At 38.7% G+C, this 19,154-nt stretch overlaps 3 protein-coding genes across 4 annotated transcripts in view; all 3 read right to left on the minus strand.

Moving 5' to 3' along the window:
* Window positions 1-4,408, minus strand: part of mcph1 (microcephalin 1) — a 34,236-nt gene extending 29,828 nt beyond the window's left edge. The window contains exons 1-9 of one of the 2 annotated variants that reach the window (XM_063874391.1): window positions 4,272-4,408; window positions 3,063-3,117; window positions 2,878-2,969; window positions 2,675-2,793; window positions 2,439-2,523; window positions 1,836-1,947; window positions 1,622-1,753; window positions 1,436-1,516; window positions 32-1,120 (exon numbers count right to left, since the gene is read on the minus strand). In XM_063874391.1, coding sequence (XP_063730461.1) covers window positions 32-1,120; window positions 1,436-1,516; window positions 1,622-1,753; window positions 1,836-1,947; window positions 2,439-2,523; window positions 2,675-2,793; window positions 2,878-2,969; window positions 3,063-3,096 — 1,744 coding nt within the window. In that variant the 5' untranslated portion in view covers window positions 3,097-3,117; window positions 4,272-4,408. Of the gene's footprint in view, window positions 1-31; window positions 1,124-1,435; window positions 1,517-1,621; window positions 1,754-1,835; window positions 1,948-2,438; window positions 2,524-2,674; window positions 2,794-2,877; window positions 2,970-3,062; window positions 3,118-4,271 lie in introns of both variants that reach the window. The other variant, XM_063874390.1, reaches the window with a different exon arrangement.
* Window positions 4,409-4,594: 186 nt separating this feature from the next.
* LOC134858488 (neuropeptide Y receptor type 4-2-like) lies at window positions 4,595-7,433 on the minus strand. The gene has a single exon (XM_063874422.1). The coding sequence runs from the start codon at window positions 7,339-7,341 to the stop codon at window positions 5,986-5,988; it is 1,356 nt and encodes a 451-aa protein (XP_063730492.1). The 5' UTR covers window positions 7,342-7,433; the 3' UTR covers window positions 4,595-5,985.
* Window positions 7,434-10,422: 2,989 nt separating this feature from the next.
* On the minus strand, window positions 10,423-19,058 carry LOC134858486 (sphingomyelin synthase-related protein 1-like). Its single transcript, XM_063874419.1, is given in 10 exon segments — window positions 10,423-10,640; window positions 11,295-11,397; window positions 11,598-11,701; window positions 12,582-14,245; window positions 14,819-14,969; window positions 15,142-15,259; window positions 15,378-15,473; window positions 15,558-16,181; window positions 18,887-19,020; window positions 19,023-19,058. Coding segments are annotated over 7 exon segments (1,464 nt in total). The 3' UTR covers window positions 10,423-10,640; window positions 11,295-11,397; window positions 11,598-11,701; window positions 12,582-13,940.
* Between the last annotated feature and the right edge of the window lie 96 nt (window positions 19,059-19,154).

Here is a 19,154-nt window from a genome sequence, read left to right on the forward strand (position 1 = left end):
GTTTTTGTTAAATGTTCGCCTTACTACTCACTTCCCAAGGTATGAGGAAGGGGATTGACGTCAGAGTCTTTCTGCAGCTCCGGTATTCTGTGTGCATCTTTTGAGGTTGTTGGTTGCACTAATAAAGATGCTCTTCTCCGTTTCCCTGCATCCCTTGTTGGTGTGATGGTGCTTGTAAAAGGCAGGGTGCTTTGTCTTCGTCTTTTAGCCACAAGTTTTACATCACCACTCAGAGACTCTTTATCATCCTGCTGAGGGAGACCTTGAGGCTCACTGCTAGCAACAGACGGCAGACTTTTTTCCAGTTTCATTATTTTACTGTTACTTTCAGATCCAAAGCCTACACTACGTCTCTGTTTTCTCTTATTTGGGACAGTGTCCAATTCAAAGGGAAGCTGAATGTCTCTCTCTACAGGTAGATTAGGCAAAGGACGGCTTTTTAAACTCTGATGGTGGTTAGCTGGGCAGAAATAGTCCTCAAACACATCCTCATCTCCGTCAGTGGAAGCTGAGGCAACATGTTTAGACTCAATGAATGGGGTGAAAGACCGTACCGAGGCAGGAAGTGAAAGTCTGGTTGGTTTGGGTGTTTTCTTCAACGAGGAAGGAGGAGTTTCTTTTGACAGTTTGAGTGTAGCATTATCTGATTTAGTCGGTGTAGAGAGGGAACTAGAAGAGATTGCAGCATCAGAACAAAAATGCGTTTTAGTCTCCGTACAAGATTTGGATGATTTGAATCTTCGCTTTCCCTTTTCAGATTTGTGAGGTGACGGACTCGGTGGTTTTATCTGTGATGGACTTGTTTCTCTATGAGAGATCTTGCTGTCAGCAGATCTCTTTTCCTGGAATGGATTTTCTACTAATTCTACAGATTTGTATTTCTCTGCTGGCTTTTTTCTGACTGAAGTCCTTCTGGTCTTTATTTGGCTAGTCCCTTCCTCACAATCTTTGTCCTCGAAGTCAGCAAATTTCACAACACTTAAAATCCGCTTCGGCACAATACGGCATTTTCCAAGATGGTCATGGTCAGTAACATCAATGTGAGTTCTCCCTTCTTCCTTATCAGGTGAGTAAGCAGGCTCAGCAACAGACGCACTGGAATCCTCATCAGACAGGTCACCTACTGGGAAAAAATATCAATAATTAAAGCCTTTGTGCATCACTTAGCAACTTTCTGATTGTCGTTTTGGCCCTCCATGGCCCCCACAATATGACCCAACAGCCAGCTGCTCCAACTTCACATTATTCATACATAGTTAAGAAGAGACAGATACAGAGCTGCTCGTATTCCAAAATACAGAGACAATGGGGTCAAGGACACTTATCGCTGTCATACTATGTTTAAACATTCATGAACATTTACCTCCTTACTCTAAAAGCTTAGAAATTAATCTAGTAGACAGTAACAGTGATCAGCAACAGCATATTTTCTTACACATGAATTTGAAGATGGTTGGTGTGCTTCCCAGCGACGGCTTCAGCCCAGATGGTGAGCAAGGTTCAACCATTTGTGAAGCTGAAAGACAGTGAACATGTTCATTTCTATTGTTTCCAAACTAATCACATTTTTTGAGAGACCATGATGTTTTGTTTGTACTGAAAAAACTATTGCTGCACATACCTGTGGGTGAGAGGTTTTCACGCTTCTCTTTCATGTCTTTCAAACGCTGAGCCATATAATCCGATCTTTTCAATGCAGGGCTATAGACTATTCCATTCACTTGATCAATAATTATGGGCGAATCATCTGTTACTGTGGGTAATACAAACCAAAGGATGAACTTTGTCATTTTATTACTGCTTCTTATGGTTTCTTTAAGTGTGTAATTTCTTACCCAGAGGTTGTCTTGGAGCAATGTCTTTCATCATCTTGTCTAATTTTTTCTTCATGCGTCTGTTGTTCTCTGGTGTCCTCTCTGGAGAATCTTTCGGCTGCATGCAACGATGCTTCAGGAATCAAACACAAAAAGGTTCTGAGTAAATCAATGCACATTTAAACACCTTTAAGGTCAAAATCACGTTAAATTAAAAGGCCATGTTCTGACTTTGTTTTGGAAACTTTGATTCTTATTTTAACACAACAGGTATCATTAGTTGAAAGGAGACAAAATAGGGGCTTCCATTCCATTCACAAGTTCGATTTGATTCATCTATAACAAAAGCTTATTATGCAAAAAAGGAGGATTAGCAACTGTAATAACTCTAAACCTTTGCATTTTGCACAAGTGCTAGTTCTTTTTACAGTGGATTGGATTCTTCTTCAAGGGTAAGTTACGTGGAGTGTAAAAAGAGGTGGAAGAGAATAAACGTAAACAATAGCTTTTGTATCGTGGCCCAAAACCAGCACAACTTGACAACAGCGGCCCAGCAGCGATTTCAGTGACAGCTTTAAAGGTGAGACCAACAAAAGGATCTCATGTAAATCTGAATCTGCTCACTCTCTTCTTCTTCAACACGGGATTGCTTTCATCATTAAAGGCTGGATACAACTTCTCATCCACACGCACACCGTCATCGTAACATCTGGAATTAAAAACACCCAAAATAGTCCATGTTTACAGATTCAAGTAATGAATGAAAAAAAAACACGTTTGTTATTCTTACACAATCAAAAATATAAACTCAAGAGTTGTTGAAGTTAAAAAAAATACACAACTCTCAGTGTTATTCTTACCTGCCGACCCAGAGAACAGAGACGAGCCACACATCACTTTTCTTTGCTTTTCTCCATGTAGCAGGGTGACCGTTGTTGAAGACTACATGTGTGACTTGTTTATTGAATGTTTTTGGTACCTGTAAATGCATTTACATTTTGTGTGTTATAAGGTCCTTGGGATCAAAACAGTGCTAATGTGTTTATGTGTCCTGATGTCTTACCTCAGCTCCCATTTCCTGCAGCTGCTGAACGAATGGTTTCGAATAGTTTGCTGTTTTGTCTGAGGACCAAACATCAACATAGGCAACAACATCTGCAGACACATTGAACAGAGGTATACCTTTACACCCTGAGTCAAGATTGTTGGCTTGAATTAACTGTAGTAAAATAAGACAATGTACAATACCTTTAAGAACTGAAGAGTCATTGCTTGTGGTCATTACTGGTCTCTTTAGATTCCCCTACACAAAACCAATACAGAAAATTATGATATTCTTTTAGATAAAGTATCAGCCTTTACAATCCAAAGAATTTGGTTCCGAATTTGGTTCACTGAGCCGCATTTTTAGTACAAAACATGAAATCAATTGCCAGCCCATTATGCTAGAATAAACTAAATGTGAAACACAAAAAATGGATATGAGTCAAACAATTTTGAGATGGGGGCTGCAAATCTGGATTATTTGCCTTTGAGTCATTATACTTAATATATTTTAAACAGAATAAGAGACATATTTGTCTTTTCAGAAGGAATTGATCGTACTATTGGTCAAAATTGGAATATTTTTCTATGGTTATCATATCATTAAGTGTAAGATTGAGGGGGGAAAAGCAACTTGTCACTGGATTTTTGTTCTACAAGGGTTAAAGTACTTCAGAATTAGATAGATAGAATCGGAGGATGAAACCATATCTGTAATGAGTACAGTAGAATTTCAAATAGTGTTGGTATTGCATATTGCACAACATATTCCTATAAATCTACCAACTACTTGTTGACTATTTCTATCAAAACCAGTGAAGGTACAGGTATTTGATCTGAAGCTGTGCAGCTACAAGTTTAAAGTCCGGTGTGTATGAAAACCTGCCATTAAACACGTTGGCGTTTTCTGTGGGGGTCCATTAGACATGTATACCGACTTCTACACGAAGTATTAAATACATTACTTCCATATTGTGGTCTTGAGTAAATCTAATGACTGTAATGGAAAGAGTAGAGTTAACATAAGCTAGCTAAACCGCCTAAAGTGAGCTATGTAAATCATACATCGCTTCATGTTAGCCTCAAAGGGGATATCTACATAACGACATTACTATGTAACATACACAACTTAATGGACAACTTTTGAATGTGTTTTGAACCTACTTAAAACATGTATTAGCTAGCATAAAGCGCTGATGTTATTGACATGTTGCCGTTAGTTTAGCTTTGTTTCATTGCTAAATTGACGAGCTAACACACTTGGTTATTTTTAGCATTAACGCTGGTGTGGCTAACTTGGGTTAATACTTCCGTTATGCTGACATACGTATTACACATACTTTTGAGGCTTGGCAGTATAAAGGCATGAACACAGATATTAAGCAGTGCTTTTAATAAATGGCGTGGACTTACTTTATGCGGCAGTGGTATTTTTATCGCGCAGTTTAAAACTAAACTTAACAAACATGTACATAGTTCGCGCGTGCAGTTTGTGATACAATGCCTTCTGGGACAAGGGCTACCATTGGATGATAGGAAACAAGCGTCACTTCTAGTCCGGAAACGGTGGCCGAAGCGTCATCATAGCATCCTGAGAAGGACCCTAAATAAGAAGTCTACTTAAAACCAGGAGAGGTAAGCATCACTACTTCCTTTTTTTTTCCCTGAAAGAAAATCACATAACTATGTCAGAATGACTTTATTTTCATACCAAGGAAACCCTCATTGATGTGCCTCGAAGTCATTTGACAAAGTTTATGTTTTACACTTCTAAGTTCTCTGTGAGTGTGAAAGAACAACACACTAGAAATGTATAAGAAATATATCAAACATGTTTTAAAGATATTTGCACCATCTGAACGGAGATACTTTTACAACAATGCGATTGACATCAATATAATTAGCTGTAACAATATAAACATAATGAAAAATGAACATCAAGGAAAAAAAGTGCTGATTTGAAGTGCACTTGAGAACAACCACACACACACACACACACACACACACACACACACACACACACACACACACACACACACACACACACACACACACACACACACACACACACACACTCGAATTAATAGAAGTGTAAATTGTTTAACTCTAAGTGCATTCATTAGCTTAATAAAAGTTACATTATTTAAAATATTTAACACAAAGCATAAGGCATTTGAGGTAGTACAAATATACAGCATATGGTTGTAATTTCATTATTAAACCAGGCACATATACATGACTATATTAGCATCAGTCTCACTTAATCACAGTTATAAGAATTTGAATTAGACAGATAGACAATACTTAATCGTTATACTTTTAAGATATTTGAGAATGTAGTACACCTCTATAACTATCCTTCACTGTGCTATAATTGTACACAATTCAACATCCATTAAAAGCACAGCTTTTTTATATATTTTAATAAATCTAATCCAAATGTCTAACAATATTATAAAATGGTATATTTTACCTCTATGAATCACATTAATGACACCTTTTGTTTTTCTTCACTGTAGCAACTCCAACACAGCACAAATTCCATAAATACAAAATAAGTAATAAAATCTAAGAAATACAACAGCAGCACTACAAAGAAATACATACTGTATAAGAAAGTCTATATAGTTTGTTAGTCCACCACAAGCCTTGAGAACAGCTTAATTGTTTAAAACTTTACTGAATGGATTACATCTTTATTGAGAAAGATCTTCCCTCATTTGTTTGATTTTTAAGATGTTTGGGATGAGGCATCCACTCTCTGAAATCACAGTTTAATTTGCACCCAACAGGAAACACGTTTGATCAGTTAGTACAAAATGGTAAAATGTGTTGATTTCTTGTATTCTATGAACTACAATTTGTTTGAAATATCCAGGGGCACAGCAACATATTTGTTTGAAATGACATTCTGTTGATCTTTTTTTCTACATAAATAAACTTCCTACTTCTACTACAGAATAAGATTAATTAACATTGTAGCACAAAAATCACTTCAAACCACTGACACACATGTTGCACTTTAAACCACACAAGTCCATTAGACTGCCGTAAAAGGTATGAAAAAACACAGGAATTAGTCCTGTAGTTCAGTTTATCTGTCTATATCCTTCTAGTGCAGCATCATTCAGGCTGTTATATCAAAGAGAGAGTTGCTCCTGCAGGTTAGAGGCACGGAGGAGCGGGACACCTCCATGTGCACAGTGGACATTGGGAAACGCTCGCACTCTTCCTCTAAAGGGATGCAGCGGCAGTGCAGGAGCACCTCTCTCACTTCCTGCCGAAAGTTGGAGTTGAGGAAGCCATAGATAATGGGGTTGATGCAGGTGGAGGACATGGCCAGCAGGTGGCAGAGGGAGAACAGCAAGTTGTGGTGGCAGATGGGAAGAGCCTCCTGGTTCCAGTCTGACACCACATTGAAGATGGTGAGCGGCAGCCAGCAAAGGGCAAAGGCTGTGATGAGGGCCACTAGCATGATGTTGATCCGGCGGCTATTTGTCATGCGTTGGCTCTCTGGGGTCCTGGCACGGTCCAGCATATCTTTGCGATGACGAAGGCGCACATAAACCCTAACATAACAGAGCAGGACCAACAGTAGAGGACAACAGTACTGAAACAGCAGGAGCCATGTGGTGTAAGCGAGTCGGTGCTGCTGGGAAGGCCAGTGCTCCAGACAGGCCTCCATGTGCGGAGAGATCGGAGCATAAGAAAAGAGGGCACGGTATGAATTTGTAAGGGAAGATGAGTTTATGTATGTGAAGGAAACAGGTTGAGGATTAGATGTATTGAGATAAGGAAGGTCTTGGTGATAGAGTGGAGACTGGGGCAGCATTACATTAGTATACGGCTCGCTTGTTAGCAGCTGAAAGGCCAGGAAAGGTGAGGAAGTGAAGCAGGCCAGAATCCAAATGAGAACAAGCACCATGTAGGCCTGAGGGATGCTCGGTTTCCACCCAGAGGGGTTAATGATGAGCTGATGTCTTTCCAGAGCAATGAACACCAGCGACAGCACAGACACGGTAACAGACACACACTGGATGAACGGCACCAGCCGGCACAGCAGCGAGCCAAACACCCAATGGTCCATTAGTGTGTATATCACAGTGAAGGGAAGGCAGAAAACACACACCAGGATGTCAGAGAATGACAGGTTGCAGATGAAAATGCTGGTGACATTGACCTTCTCCCTGCGACGGGCGATGATGCAGATGAGGCCGATGTTTCCCACAAGCCCCAGCACCATTGTCATGCTGTACCAAACTACAAGACACGCCGTGAGGACAGGAGACATAGGGCACTGCTCATCATGCCCGACAACAGCGAGGTCTGAGAGGAGCTGAGTCTTATTCCCCAACCACTCCTGCACAGACTCGTGAGTGCTTCTTTCATCCCCCCATGCTAGGGAGTGTAAAGAGGTGGAGCTGTTGAAGGGCAGAGGCAGAGCTGGTGGAGAAGAATGGCTTACATTGCCACTCAAGGACATCTCACCGAAACTTCAGTGTCACCAGCCCTCAGGATCCAACTGTCCATCCCAGTCCTCTTAAAACATGCATCTAAGACAAAGAGACAGGAAGCACAGAGGGAGACAGAAAAAAATCTTTATTTTTTATTTGAAATGTAATCCCTCTCATAGCTCAAAGATTTTGTTCACGTGGAAGGGATACTGTTCTGTGATCGTGAAAGAGAGACAAGAAATAGGCCTTTCTTTCATCTTGTAGCTGAAGAGGGATTAACTATCTTAATTTAGCATGTTGGCATGCTAAATTAAGATAGTGAACATGGTGATAACCTCTGTAAATGCTAAACACAGTACAGCCTCAAGGAGTTACTAACATGCCTGTAATGCTTTTTTTTAGTCAGTCTAATTTTGTGTGTAAATTGTCCACAAAAACACTTGTTACACACCATAGTTTTAGAGACACATGCAATACGGCAGTTTCACAAAATAATTTCAGTTCTTGGTCTTTATTTCTCTTCTTTACCCATCCTAAGAATTCAGACTTGTCAGTTCTCCTCTCACAAATTAACCCTCCAGTCAGGTTTCAAGACTGAACATAATAGCTTAATGACAATTAAATTACTATGCATTTATTTTTAGCATAGTTTTTGATTTTTAGATTGCACAATGACATTGTCAGATTCCTGAAATTAGATTTGAGCTCTCTCCTGAAACCTCTGCCATGTGCTGTGAAAACCAGCATTGCGAGAAAAAACAAGCCTGTCATTTTCCATTAACAGCACACACAGCTATCAGTCACTTCACACTGCATCATTACTAACATACTCTGTCAGAGTGTTGAGTGAACTGCAGGCAGGGTGGTACAGCCTTTATCATCCAAGTGTAATATCAACCATGACCAGATGTAGAAAACAGCTGTAACAGAGCAGATGAACCATAAACACAAGCAGGAGAAAAAGGAGGAATGTCATATGAGGGACTGTGAACCTGTCACCATCCAATGATGAGCAAATCAGCAACTAGATGAGTCGTTTTGATGGTCCGCTTTCAAAATAATCGAAGCAGGATGAGGAGCACTGTGACCTGTCACTCTGCTGTCTATCATATTCTTCTTTTCAGTCTCATCTAAGTGTCCTCCATCTCTGAGAAAATAATCTCTCTCTGAGACTGGCTTTCATTTTCCTTGAGACAGACTCACGTTAGTTCTGTCTTTTTGTATTTTTCAGAGAGCAGTTATGCTGTACAACGCATTGCATTTACACCGTTTCTCTCAAATTCTTCTGCAGTAGCTTCAGTCACACTGCATGACAAATTAATTTATTCTGCTTCTGCCAAAATTCATGCTTTTCTAAGGTTGTCTTTTTTGTGACTGGATTTTCCACTTGCAATTCATCATAAAATAGTGTTCGGTAATTTGACCAAAATTTGAAGGTCTGTATGTACAGTATAAGCCATCCTGGAGGGCATAACAAAAGGATTCACTTGAAACAAATTCATTAGACTATAAATAAACGTCTGTGAAAATGGAAATCACAAAAGGACAGATGGCGCAAATGTGCTTGATATAGAATCAAAGAAAAAGCCCAACCTCTGAATGAGTCTCCATGCAGTCACTGATTTGAATCTATTGTTATACAATGTGAATCTTAACAGCTTCTTACTTACTAAAACAAGTTATTTTTATTTCACCAGAACACCAGTGAATATTACAAACTGCTGGAATTTGAGGTGGTGAATACATTTTGCACAAACACACAACAGATCCAGTCAGTGGGACTGTTAAAAATCAATTTGATTTACTCCTGCATGTGTAGGCGCAGAAAAAGAAGCGCTGTAGTTTGCTCCACCTCAGATAATAACCCAAATGTGATTATTCTCTGCTGGGAGTGTCGAAGATTGTTGTGGGTGAGACTTCCCAATAATCATTACAATTCAGACTCATAAGATAGGATGGCTATTCACACTGTATATGAAGCATTTTTTTCAATTCTTTGTCATTTTGAAATTGGTTGCATATTCTCAGAAATGCCATCTGTGCTCTGATATTGTTTCAATGCATTCTTCAAAACATTTGCAATACTAGAGGAAAACACTTTCATGTATCTGAGGACACCAAGCAAAAAGCTGACATTACCGAAACAGCTTAGCATTAGTTTTATGTCTAATTAACAAAAAATCACACTGACATTTCCTGACATAGATGATGATTGTGTGTAAAAAAAACAAAGCACTCACGTGGTGGGTTGGCTGGATTGTGTCTGTGATGCTAAGATGTCAGAGGAGACGATGCTCTGAGCAGCTGTGAGTCCACAGAGAGGAGAGTTAGAGAAGGAGCTGAACATCTCAACCACCAGAACGTCTTTCTGACAGAGGCGGTGGGCGAGCGCATCACCGCTGTTATTGGGCCAGAGTACCGTGCTCTGCTGTCACACAGTGGTAGTTTTATTCAATTACATGCTGAGAAACACCTGCTGCTACAGAAACATGCAGCAGGCAGGAAAAATCGTGCTGGAGGCTTTATTACAATTTTATTTTTTTGTTTTCATAATTTAATTCTGCACATTGTAACTGCACATATTTTATTGAGCTATATTAAATGTTTACGTTTACCTATGTTTCATCCACATTAAATGTAAATATTGCTATATTTTAATGTTATTATAATTTTCTTAAAATGGATTTTTTTTAATCATTGTTTTATTTTTATGTATGTATGTTGATGTATGCACCAAAAACACCAATTCCTCGAATGATTTCCTCATATATGACTATTTGGCAATAAACCTGTTTCTGATTCTGATTAAAAATGTTTTCCATATAAATGTATTCTCTTCTACAGGCAAAAATAACAAATAATAGACACAACAGTATGATGACTTAACAACTACATCACAATAACATAAAGTTCAGATGAATTATGGATTGAGCTATAAATATACGTTCTTTACACAATATTATAATTGTATTTATCATCTGTTTATAGTCTGTATCCACAACCCCCAAAATAATGTTTAGATTTAAAATAAATGGATATTTGCCGAAAAACTTCAATAATAATGTTGTTTTTTGAGAATGACAACTTAAAACATGAAAAGGAAGACAACGTGTTATACGTCTCTTTTAATGGTAATTCATTGTACGTTCTGTACACGGCATACAATAGTTGATAAAATATCAAACATTTAACAAACGTTTGGTATGTTTAGATGGGGGTACACTCTTTTGTCATGTCTGACTTCATCACCGTCTTGAAGGTGCAGGCCTCCTTATTTACCACCAGCTCACAGTGTGCTGGAGCATTCACTGTGTCCGCATCAGGGATCCTGAGAAACAAAAAGAAAACATTACTTTAAAGGAAAATGAAACAAAACAGACAGAAAAGAGGTTGCATTTTTTCTATTCGCTGAAAGGAGAGATGGGGGGTCTTTTCTTTTGTGTGAGCGTAGGGGGTTGTGTTTTTATTTTTCACTTCAAATTTATACTTTATTTCAGACATCCTTTGCAAGAGCCATTGACAAAAGGCAATTTGTACTTTTTCAACAGGACTAAAAGGCAAGGCTGGTCTGTCGAAAAATGTTGGTTTTGTTGTCATATTCTTGTTATAAAAACAAAAAAACAAACACAGCAGGAATAATTTTAATGATCCGCTGGGATAAAGTGCTCCACAGGGTCCCGCCGGCACCAGAGAAAAATGACAAATGGACGTGTTCTAACTAAAACTCAGACAGTAATAATATGGGAGATTCATGGAGACTGGACTTACATATTCAACTACACAACCCCTCTTCTCCTGTGCTCTCTCTACCATGGGATGGAGAGTGGGGAATCTCAGGTTCACAAGGGTGATAGGTGCTTTTTAGATTAAAACATATAATGGACGTAAATGATAGTCTCATTCGCTACCCCAATCATTGTCATACAGTTTCTAAGAGCATAGCTTGAAAATAAAAGAGAAAAAACATTTGAAATAATCTTACTTGCTACAGCAGCTCATGCCCTCGGCCGTACAAGAGCAGGCCATGCAGTCTCTGTCCCATTCAGTGCCAAAATCATGCTGCTTTCCATCCTTATCCACACACCCTGCAAATAAATAAGACCATATTCAGAGGAGCTGTTGAGTCTTTTATCAAGCTCTGATAAATCTGTGCCCTTCGCTAACTGTGTGGTGTGTATCTAGGTGTGGTTTTGAAGTTTTGAGTCAGCTCGCAGGTGTGAAGCAAACACGCAGCAGCTTGATAATACACAATGTATTGTACTCTAATGTTTTCATGTCGACTCACCTGTTGGAGGATGGTTCAGGTCTTTCAGCACTAACTCCTCGAAGAAGCAGTCAGTGACACAAGACAACCAGTCCAAGCAGGCAAACAAACACTCGGAGAGAAGCCTGGGAAAATAAAGACATGACATCTATAAACAGCGAGCAGTGACCTGCAGTGAGTTTTAGCACTTCATTATCAACATCCTTTACATTAAAGGAAAGGGTTATTGCCTCTTTTGTCTCATAATGCTTAAACAAAACAGCCAGTCTTTATGTAAAAGCAACTACAAACTCAGAAAAGGATGTCAGTGTGCCTCTTGTAGCTGTTGTAAACAACATACAATGCATGTTTTAGGTGATTTGTATTCATCTTCTTTCCAAATGATCCAGTTCAAAAGTGCACCTTTAAATGAACAATTGAATGTAAAAGAATGTCTGGAACATAATGCATTTGATAATAACATTTATGTGATTCAGCGAAGAAGATAGATTTGTAAGGATTCATATTTTACCTTGAACATATATTTACTATTTTATATAACGTCAAAAATGTTTTCAGCTTATAAACATTTTCATTTGTTAATCATTTAAACCGTAACAGCTCACCAGCTTCATTTGATTTTTTATTTGTATTATCACCATTTATATTGTTTAGGTAACTACTTTTTTTTTTCTCTTGCTAATAAATATTTGACCTCATCCAATACTATACTACAAACAATAAATAACTATATTGATAACAATATAATCAATGGTGCAGTTGGACTAAAACGTAATCCTTTATTCATTTGAATGTAAAGCTAAACGACACGCTGCAATTTAATCTACATTTTAGCCGCAAAATATTAGGTAAACTCAGAGAATGATTGAAATGTAATAAATCCATCCATATCTACATTCATGTAATATTACTTAGATAAAAGATGTTTAACCGCAATTCTACAACTTCGTATTCCAATAAAATAAAGTGTCTTCATTTCTTTTAACAACAGTTCAAAATACTTACCATCCTCAGATTTGATGTGAATCGGTCAAAAGAAAGCAGATCTGTGTGAGAACTCTCTCATGGTGGCTTTATATTAAGGTGTGCAACTACGCATATCTTTATTGATAATGTTTGAAAAGTGATGTGACTCTAATCAGAGATTTATTTTAAGGTGTGAAGAGAACCACGTATGAAGTTATATTGGTATTAGAGGCACACCTTACAAAATCATGGAATTTTCCCCACTGATAGATGATGTTTTTACAAAGCACAAGCAATGTGTAATTTTCTAACGTATGTCAAATGAATTTGATTCAACAAAAAGAAACACATTTGTGAAAAAGCAGCCAAGGAAAATCTGAAATATAAAAACTGTTTTCCTCATGTGTAAACTTTTATTGCTGAGCCAAAAGGCAGAGATAGATTACTTGCATTGCAAATAAAGCAAAACAATTGTAAACAATTATTTAAAAGATATACTTTGGATCAACCATGACGTAAACAATATACTTTGAAACTTTGTTACCCAAAAGTAAAGTCTTTGTACTGTGCAACAGAGGTAAACTCTGGACAATAAAGTGTCCACACCTTTCTATAATCATTACACAATTAACAATCTGGAATAAAAACATAAAACGGTATGAAATTAGGATTTAAAAAAAAAATCATACAAAGGCCTTACTGGCAAAACTGGACATTACAATAAATGTTCAGATATTTGTTTGAGTTTGGGAGGCTACACTATCCCATTAAGGACATTATCAAATACAACAAAGAGTTCAATTAGTAAAGTGAAAATAATAAAAAAGTGATTGAAACAGAGCTCTTTCATTAGAGAACAGGTGGAGTTTTCCTGTTGCACAACAAAAGAAACCGTTTCCCTTTCCTAGTAGTTACCACACAGGTGTGAAATCTCTTGCAGCAAAAAAACATGTAAACTGTCACCACAACGATTCCCAAAAAAGTGCCAACTACAGTATCAACCTGCAATACAGCTTTGTGTACAGTAGCTGTCAAGTGAAGCCAACAGCCACTAAACATTCCCAAAGTGGAATATGATCAATCAAAAGTTATTAATCAAAGCAAAAATAAACAAAATCATCTGTACCTGTAGGCCCTATAATCCAGCTCCAGTCTTTATGCTAAGCTAAGATAACTATCACCATCTTTTTTAGCTAAAAAAAAAAAAGAAAGCTAATAAGCATATTCCCCAAATGTCAAACTATTATAAGATTAGTTACAAAATTTAAATCATTCAGTTATAGAAATGAGGGAAAACAACTCCCACATCAAGATAGGAAGCGGCATTTTAAATAAAACTTTTCTCATTCAGGCTTTAATATAACTGTCTTTGTTCATTACTGCTGCTGCATTTTGACTCTATCCGATCAGAGTTTTCATGAAGGCAGGTTTGCTGAACGGCCAGTGGTACTGGTTGGGGACAGGTCCGTTCACATTGCACTCGAAGAAGGAGAACATGGGGAACCATATGCGCGCTCTCCGGCTGTGCTGGAAGGCGCGGGTGTTTGCTAAGGTGTGGTAGTAAAGGAAGAGGCGGGTGGTGATGTAGAAGGCGATAAACACATCGATGGAGTAATGCTCGTGAGCCGCCAGGATGAAGAAAATCCCAAACAGGTTTAACACCCAGGATATGGTGTGAATCAGATTCCAAGTTCGTGGAGTGTCTGCGAGAGAAAGCAATCATTAAAGGATGAATATATAGCGGTATTCAAATGCTTCCATTCGTCTACAAATCCCATGAAAAGACGAAAAACATCAATGAAATTCTTCTACTAACAAGTGTTATTTTGGGTAAAAATAAAGCTTAAGCTGAACAACTGCTGTGTAATTTATGGTAAAACAATCTTGACGACACACACTCCTGTTGGTGTAAAACTGACTCTCACATCAAAATATAACTTATCCATGTCCCTCACACAAATCAAAGTGTATTTATCTGTGCCATAGATGTCAAAACATATAATTGGTTGTAATTTCCTACTCTTACACTTAATACTGTATGTATTGATCCGCGCCTGAAAACACTTCCCAGGAAATGCATCATTTACTCCTGTTTGAGTAATGTCTGCTAAAATCTACATTGCCAACTGTTTATAGGAATTACTGAGACTTTAGAGACAAAGTTTCTAGAGACGTACCAAAAGGGTTGTTGGTTTGGATCTTTTTACAGGATTTGTTGACATACTACACATACTACGCAACAATATACTATATTAAACAAAAGCAGTATCACTCACATTCAGTTACAAAAAAGTTGAGCAATGTGAGGATAACGGTGTGTCCACTGAACATGTAGTCTCCACAAGTTTGGACGCCGGTCAGAGTCATCCCAAACCCACTCCAGATCATTAATGCCCTCTGCATCTTTCCCCAGGTATCAGCGTACGTCTGAGGAGCAAAAGAAAAATACATTCATTTTGTGAAACCCAGCAGCAGCTGTTCATCAGTTATCACAGTGGGAATGCTGAGTTCAGAACAAACTACAACGCTGCCAAAAGCAACAACTGCTGAAAATAGCACATGTAATCTAATCCGCACATAATCTCATACTGCTTCCCACCTTACTGGAACACTTCAGGTGCTGCCCAGGCACAGAGAGCGATGTGACAAACATGGTGCAACAACGAAGCAAGAACACAGTTCCCATAAGAGAACACAGCCGTCTGAAGAGGATCGACCTGAAATACAGACACTCATTACCTGCCAAAATATAGTTTTGCATTTCAAACACTTTGTATCTTATCAGGTATATCTAATTAGGGGTAATACACAGTGCATCAGTGAACAGTTGACTACCTGTGTTTGTGGAGGAGAAGGATCAATATAAACATGTAACACAGGATGAGGCCACAGGCTTCAGCCATAGCAAAAGCCCAAGGGATTCTGGGAACACTGTCAGGGATAGAAAAAACAAGTGTATTAGCATGCAGATAAGATATGACGCAGGAAAATGTGCACTTGAACTATGGACTATACCTGTCCAGAAATATGTCAGGGAGTGGGGGGTATGTCCTCATGTCCGGGACTCGCTCATGTACGATGACCATGACAAAAGATGTGAATCCAAACACAAAAAAGACATATATGGAGCTGAGGATCGTCTTCCACACCTCTGGGTCCAACCTGCCTGACAGGTGCTGCCTACACCTCCCGTTATAGTGTGTGTGTGCTGTAGCTGCTGAGCATAATGCGGATCTGTCACCGTTCCTCAGCCTCAGCTCTGTCCCATTATAAAAGCGATCACCTCCATTACACCTCCTGTCAGTTCCATCACAGCTCCACTCCCTCCCTGTGGTGCCCAGCAATGGCTCGGCAGCGGGGCTGTCTGCAGGTCGGAGACCCAGCTCCTCCAGCTGCGCCTGGTTCCGTCTCTGGAGCCGTCGGAGAGCTATGGTCAGCCGCTTGATGTCTCCCAGCACGGTGAGGCCCAGCGGAGGCCCACGCAGGTCGGGCTCGGTCAGAGCCAGCAGGCTGGGGCCGTCCAGGCGGTGCTGTCCGCACAATAACTCCACATACTCCCCGAAACCTCCTTCCTGCAGCCACTGGGCCACCTGCTTACAGCTCCAGGCACTCACACTGTCCTCTAATGCTTCCATGCCACTGCAGATAGAGACACATAGATGCTTTAGTCAGGTAGGGCTTTATGAGTATAGAAAATCACTTTGGATCATTGAGCATCCTTTCTTTCTCCACTGTACTCTTATCTTTTGATTTAATTACTGCCTTTGGCACGGCCAGTCCTGTTGTTTGAATGCAAAACAGCCTGACAGTCACACACTGACATTCTATTATAATTTGCATCCTGCATTGATCACAACCACTTTCCCTGAATGAGACAGGACTGTGACAAATGAATATTTAAATGACTGAATTAATTAGTTGTTTGATCTATTAAAAGTCAAAAAATAGCAACACAATCCAAGGGGACATCTTCAAATGTCGGGTTTCGATAAAAAAAAGGAAGGTTTAAGGCGATATAAAAGAGAAAAAAGCAGAGCAGTTGATGATTAATCTTCTTTCAATGAACTAATCAAGTGATCAGTTGATACTTTCATTCATTCTTCTAACAAAAATATATTTATTGACCAAGCTTCTAAAGTATGAAAAACTGTATATCTTTGTAAAGATCATTTTACAACTTCAACTTCTTTTACTGACAGATATTGGACTTGTTAACAATTTCTTGTCCGTTCATTAACTAAATGATTGAATGATAATAAATGTAATTGACACACAAAACAATGCACCTCTGCTTAATAAATTACTGATCAGCACTTCAAAACAGCCTCTGCTACATACTATGAAGAAATGTTATTCTATGACTGATCTGGATGCAGTCATTTGCTGTTGGGGAGCCAGCTCTACACACTGCCGGCTTCAGAGCGCTGTCATTCAACACATGTTGTGTTCACATCTGTTAATATACAGCAGAAGACTGACTTACAGGCTAAGTGTACTTAATGACAACCTGATCCACATTAAGTAGTCCTATGTTTCACATTATGTCTCGAACTAAAACAAACCAACAGGAACTCAATGTTGAATACCCTCTCTGTTATAAAGGTTTCAATTAATAAGAAAACAGCCACTAACCATCCACAACACAAGCAGATGAATGAGTTCCTCTCCCTCAGACAGATTAGAAACGGAGGAAAATCTCTCCTTTTGCTCGTTTCTGCCCTTTGACCCTCTGATAAGCTCTCTGCTGCACTGCTCACCCTGTCTTCCCGACTGCTCCAAAGGTCTGCAAGCTCCACCAACACATCTGTACCGAACGTGAGCGATAGTCTACATGCTGATTGTACCTCAGATACAGACTTAAAATGACCCATGTAAGCAGCTTTCAGTTATCAGTAATACATGAAGCAGCACTGGGTGTAGTTTTTAATACTAAAATGCTGAGATAGCAATATAATCTCATTCATAAAGGGGCCACAATATTACACAGTATACATAGTGTTGCATGAGGCAAACATATGGACTAAGTTTACTCTGTGATTACTTACTTAATCTGGGAACTACTTTAATGTAATTTTCTCAATTTAGTCATTTCTTTTGGTCTCTGAAACTTCCGAAAACAGTGAAGAATTATCACAATTTCGCAAACCTCAAAGGGATTTCTTTTGTTGCCAAGCACAGTCCACATTCTCTAAGTATTCAGTTTGACTTCATGTAAATCAAGACAGCCATTCATCACTAAAGCTAAAACAATCAGTTGATTAATCGGTTACCATATGAATAATTTTCCAATGCAAGAATTTGCTGCTACATGATAGTAAACAGATTAATACATTTCAAAAGCTGAAACTGTAAATAGAAAAACATTGGTATTGTTAATCTTCTTTATTGATTAATGTTTTAAGCTTTTTTCAAAAATTGTGATCAAGGCCAAAAATGTGAGTTGAAATGTTAACACTTTAGTATCATCATACAGCTTAAACGTTGCATGTAGTCTTAAAGGTCACAATATGAGTTGAGGGAAACACTCTTCATTGCACTTGAATGTGTTTGAATCTAATAATCAATGACAGTTTCTCTTGTCACTTCCACATCACTCATCTTTTCTGAGAATGAGTATTACCCTCAGATTACCAGATTACCAGTCACACCTAATATGACGTCACACTATTTATAGCAACATCCTCTTTTGAAAGTAGCAGAAACTTCAGATTTTGTCAATGACTTACCATATTAAACTTTGTTGTATACCATCATGTCAAATAGTGTCTGACTGAGAGTGAGGGATCCATGCAGGACGATCAAAATAATCTCATCAACTGATAAATATTTTATATTAAGATGTCTGAAACCTAAAGCAACTCACCTGGGTAGCTTCTGCTCCGTTCCCTCTGAGAGAAATAGGTTATTTTTAACTGGCCCCTAGATTTTACTGGCAACATAGTTGGGTTCTCTGTCCGAGGCTTTACTTGGGGATTCATAAGTGCCATGTCAGCTTGTTTGGCTGGTTTACAGTGAGTCAGTGAGCAATGACACAGCTGTGACAGAGAAAGCCCTTCAGTGTGTGTGTGTTTGTGTGTGTGTTTGTGTGTGTGTTCGTGAGAGACACTATCTGACAAAGGGCTCATAGTCTTTTTACCACAGGAGCAACGCGTAATTTCAGCATTAAATCAAATTGGAGTGATTAAATCACTTCCTTTTTTTTGGTGGTGTGGAAAACTTTTAACTCTTTTTTCATCACATAAACAAAAAGTAGAGAGACACATATCCCACAAACAAACAAGTAGCAGGAACTACTCTAGTAGTTTCAAACTTCTTTAAACAAACAAACAGTAGTTGCCTCTTACCATGAATCCAGTGTCACTATGCTGGCAGAAGAAGTAGCAGTGCTAAGTTTTCCATGGCCAACATGCTTCTGACAACTAAGCAACCCCAAACAGGAAGAGACCTTAATAAACAACACCAGTAAAGAAGAGCTGCTGGGCTCATGCTGGGCTGCTGATCAAAGCACACTGACATCTGCTGGCCACTTATAGGTAAATCAGGATCTGTTTACAGGTGGTATTTCTCTAGATTTAAAAGAAAAAAAGCAGATTTCAATCTCTATTTGGTTTG

This window comes from Eleginops maclovinus, chromosome 22 (assembly GCF_036324505.1).
Source record: "Eleginops maclovinus isolate JMC-PN-2008 ecotype Puerto Natales chromosome 22, JC_Emac_rtc_rv5, whole genome shotgun sequence".
Classification (NCBI taxonomy): Eukaryota; Metazoa; Chordata; class Actinopteri; order Perciformes; family Eleginopidae; genus Eleginops; species Eleginops maclovinus.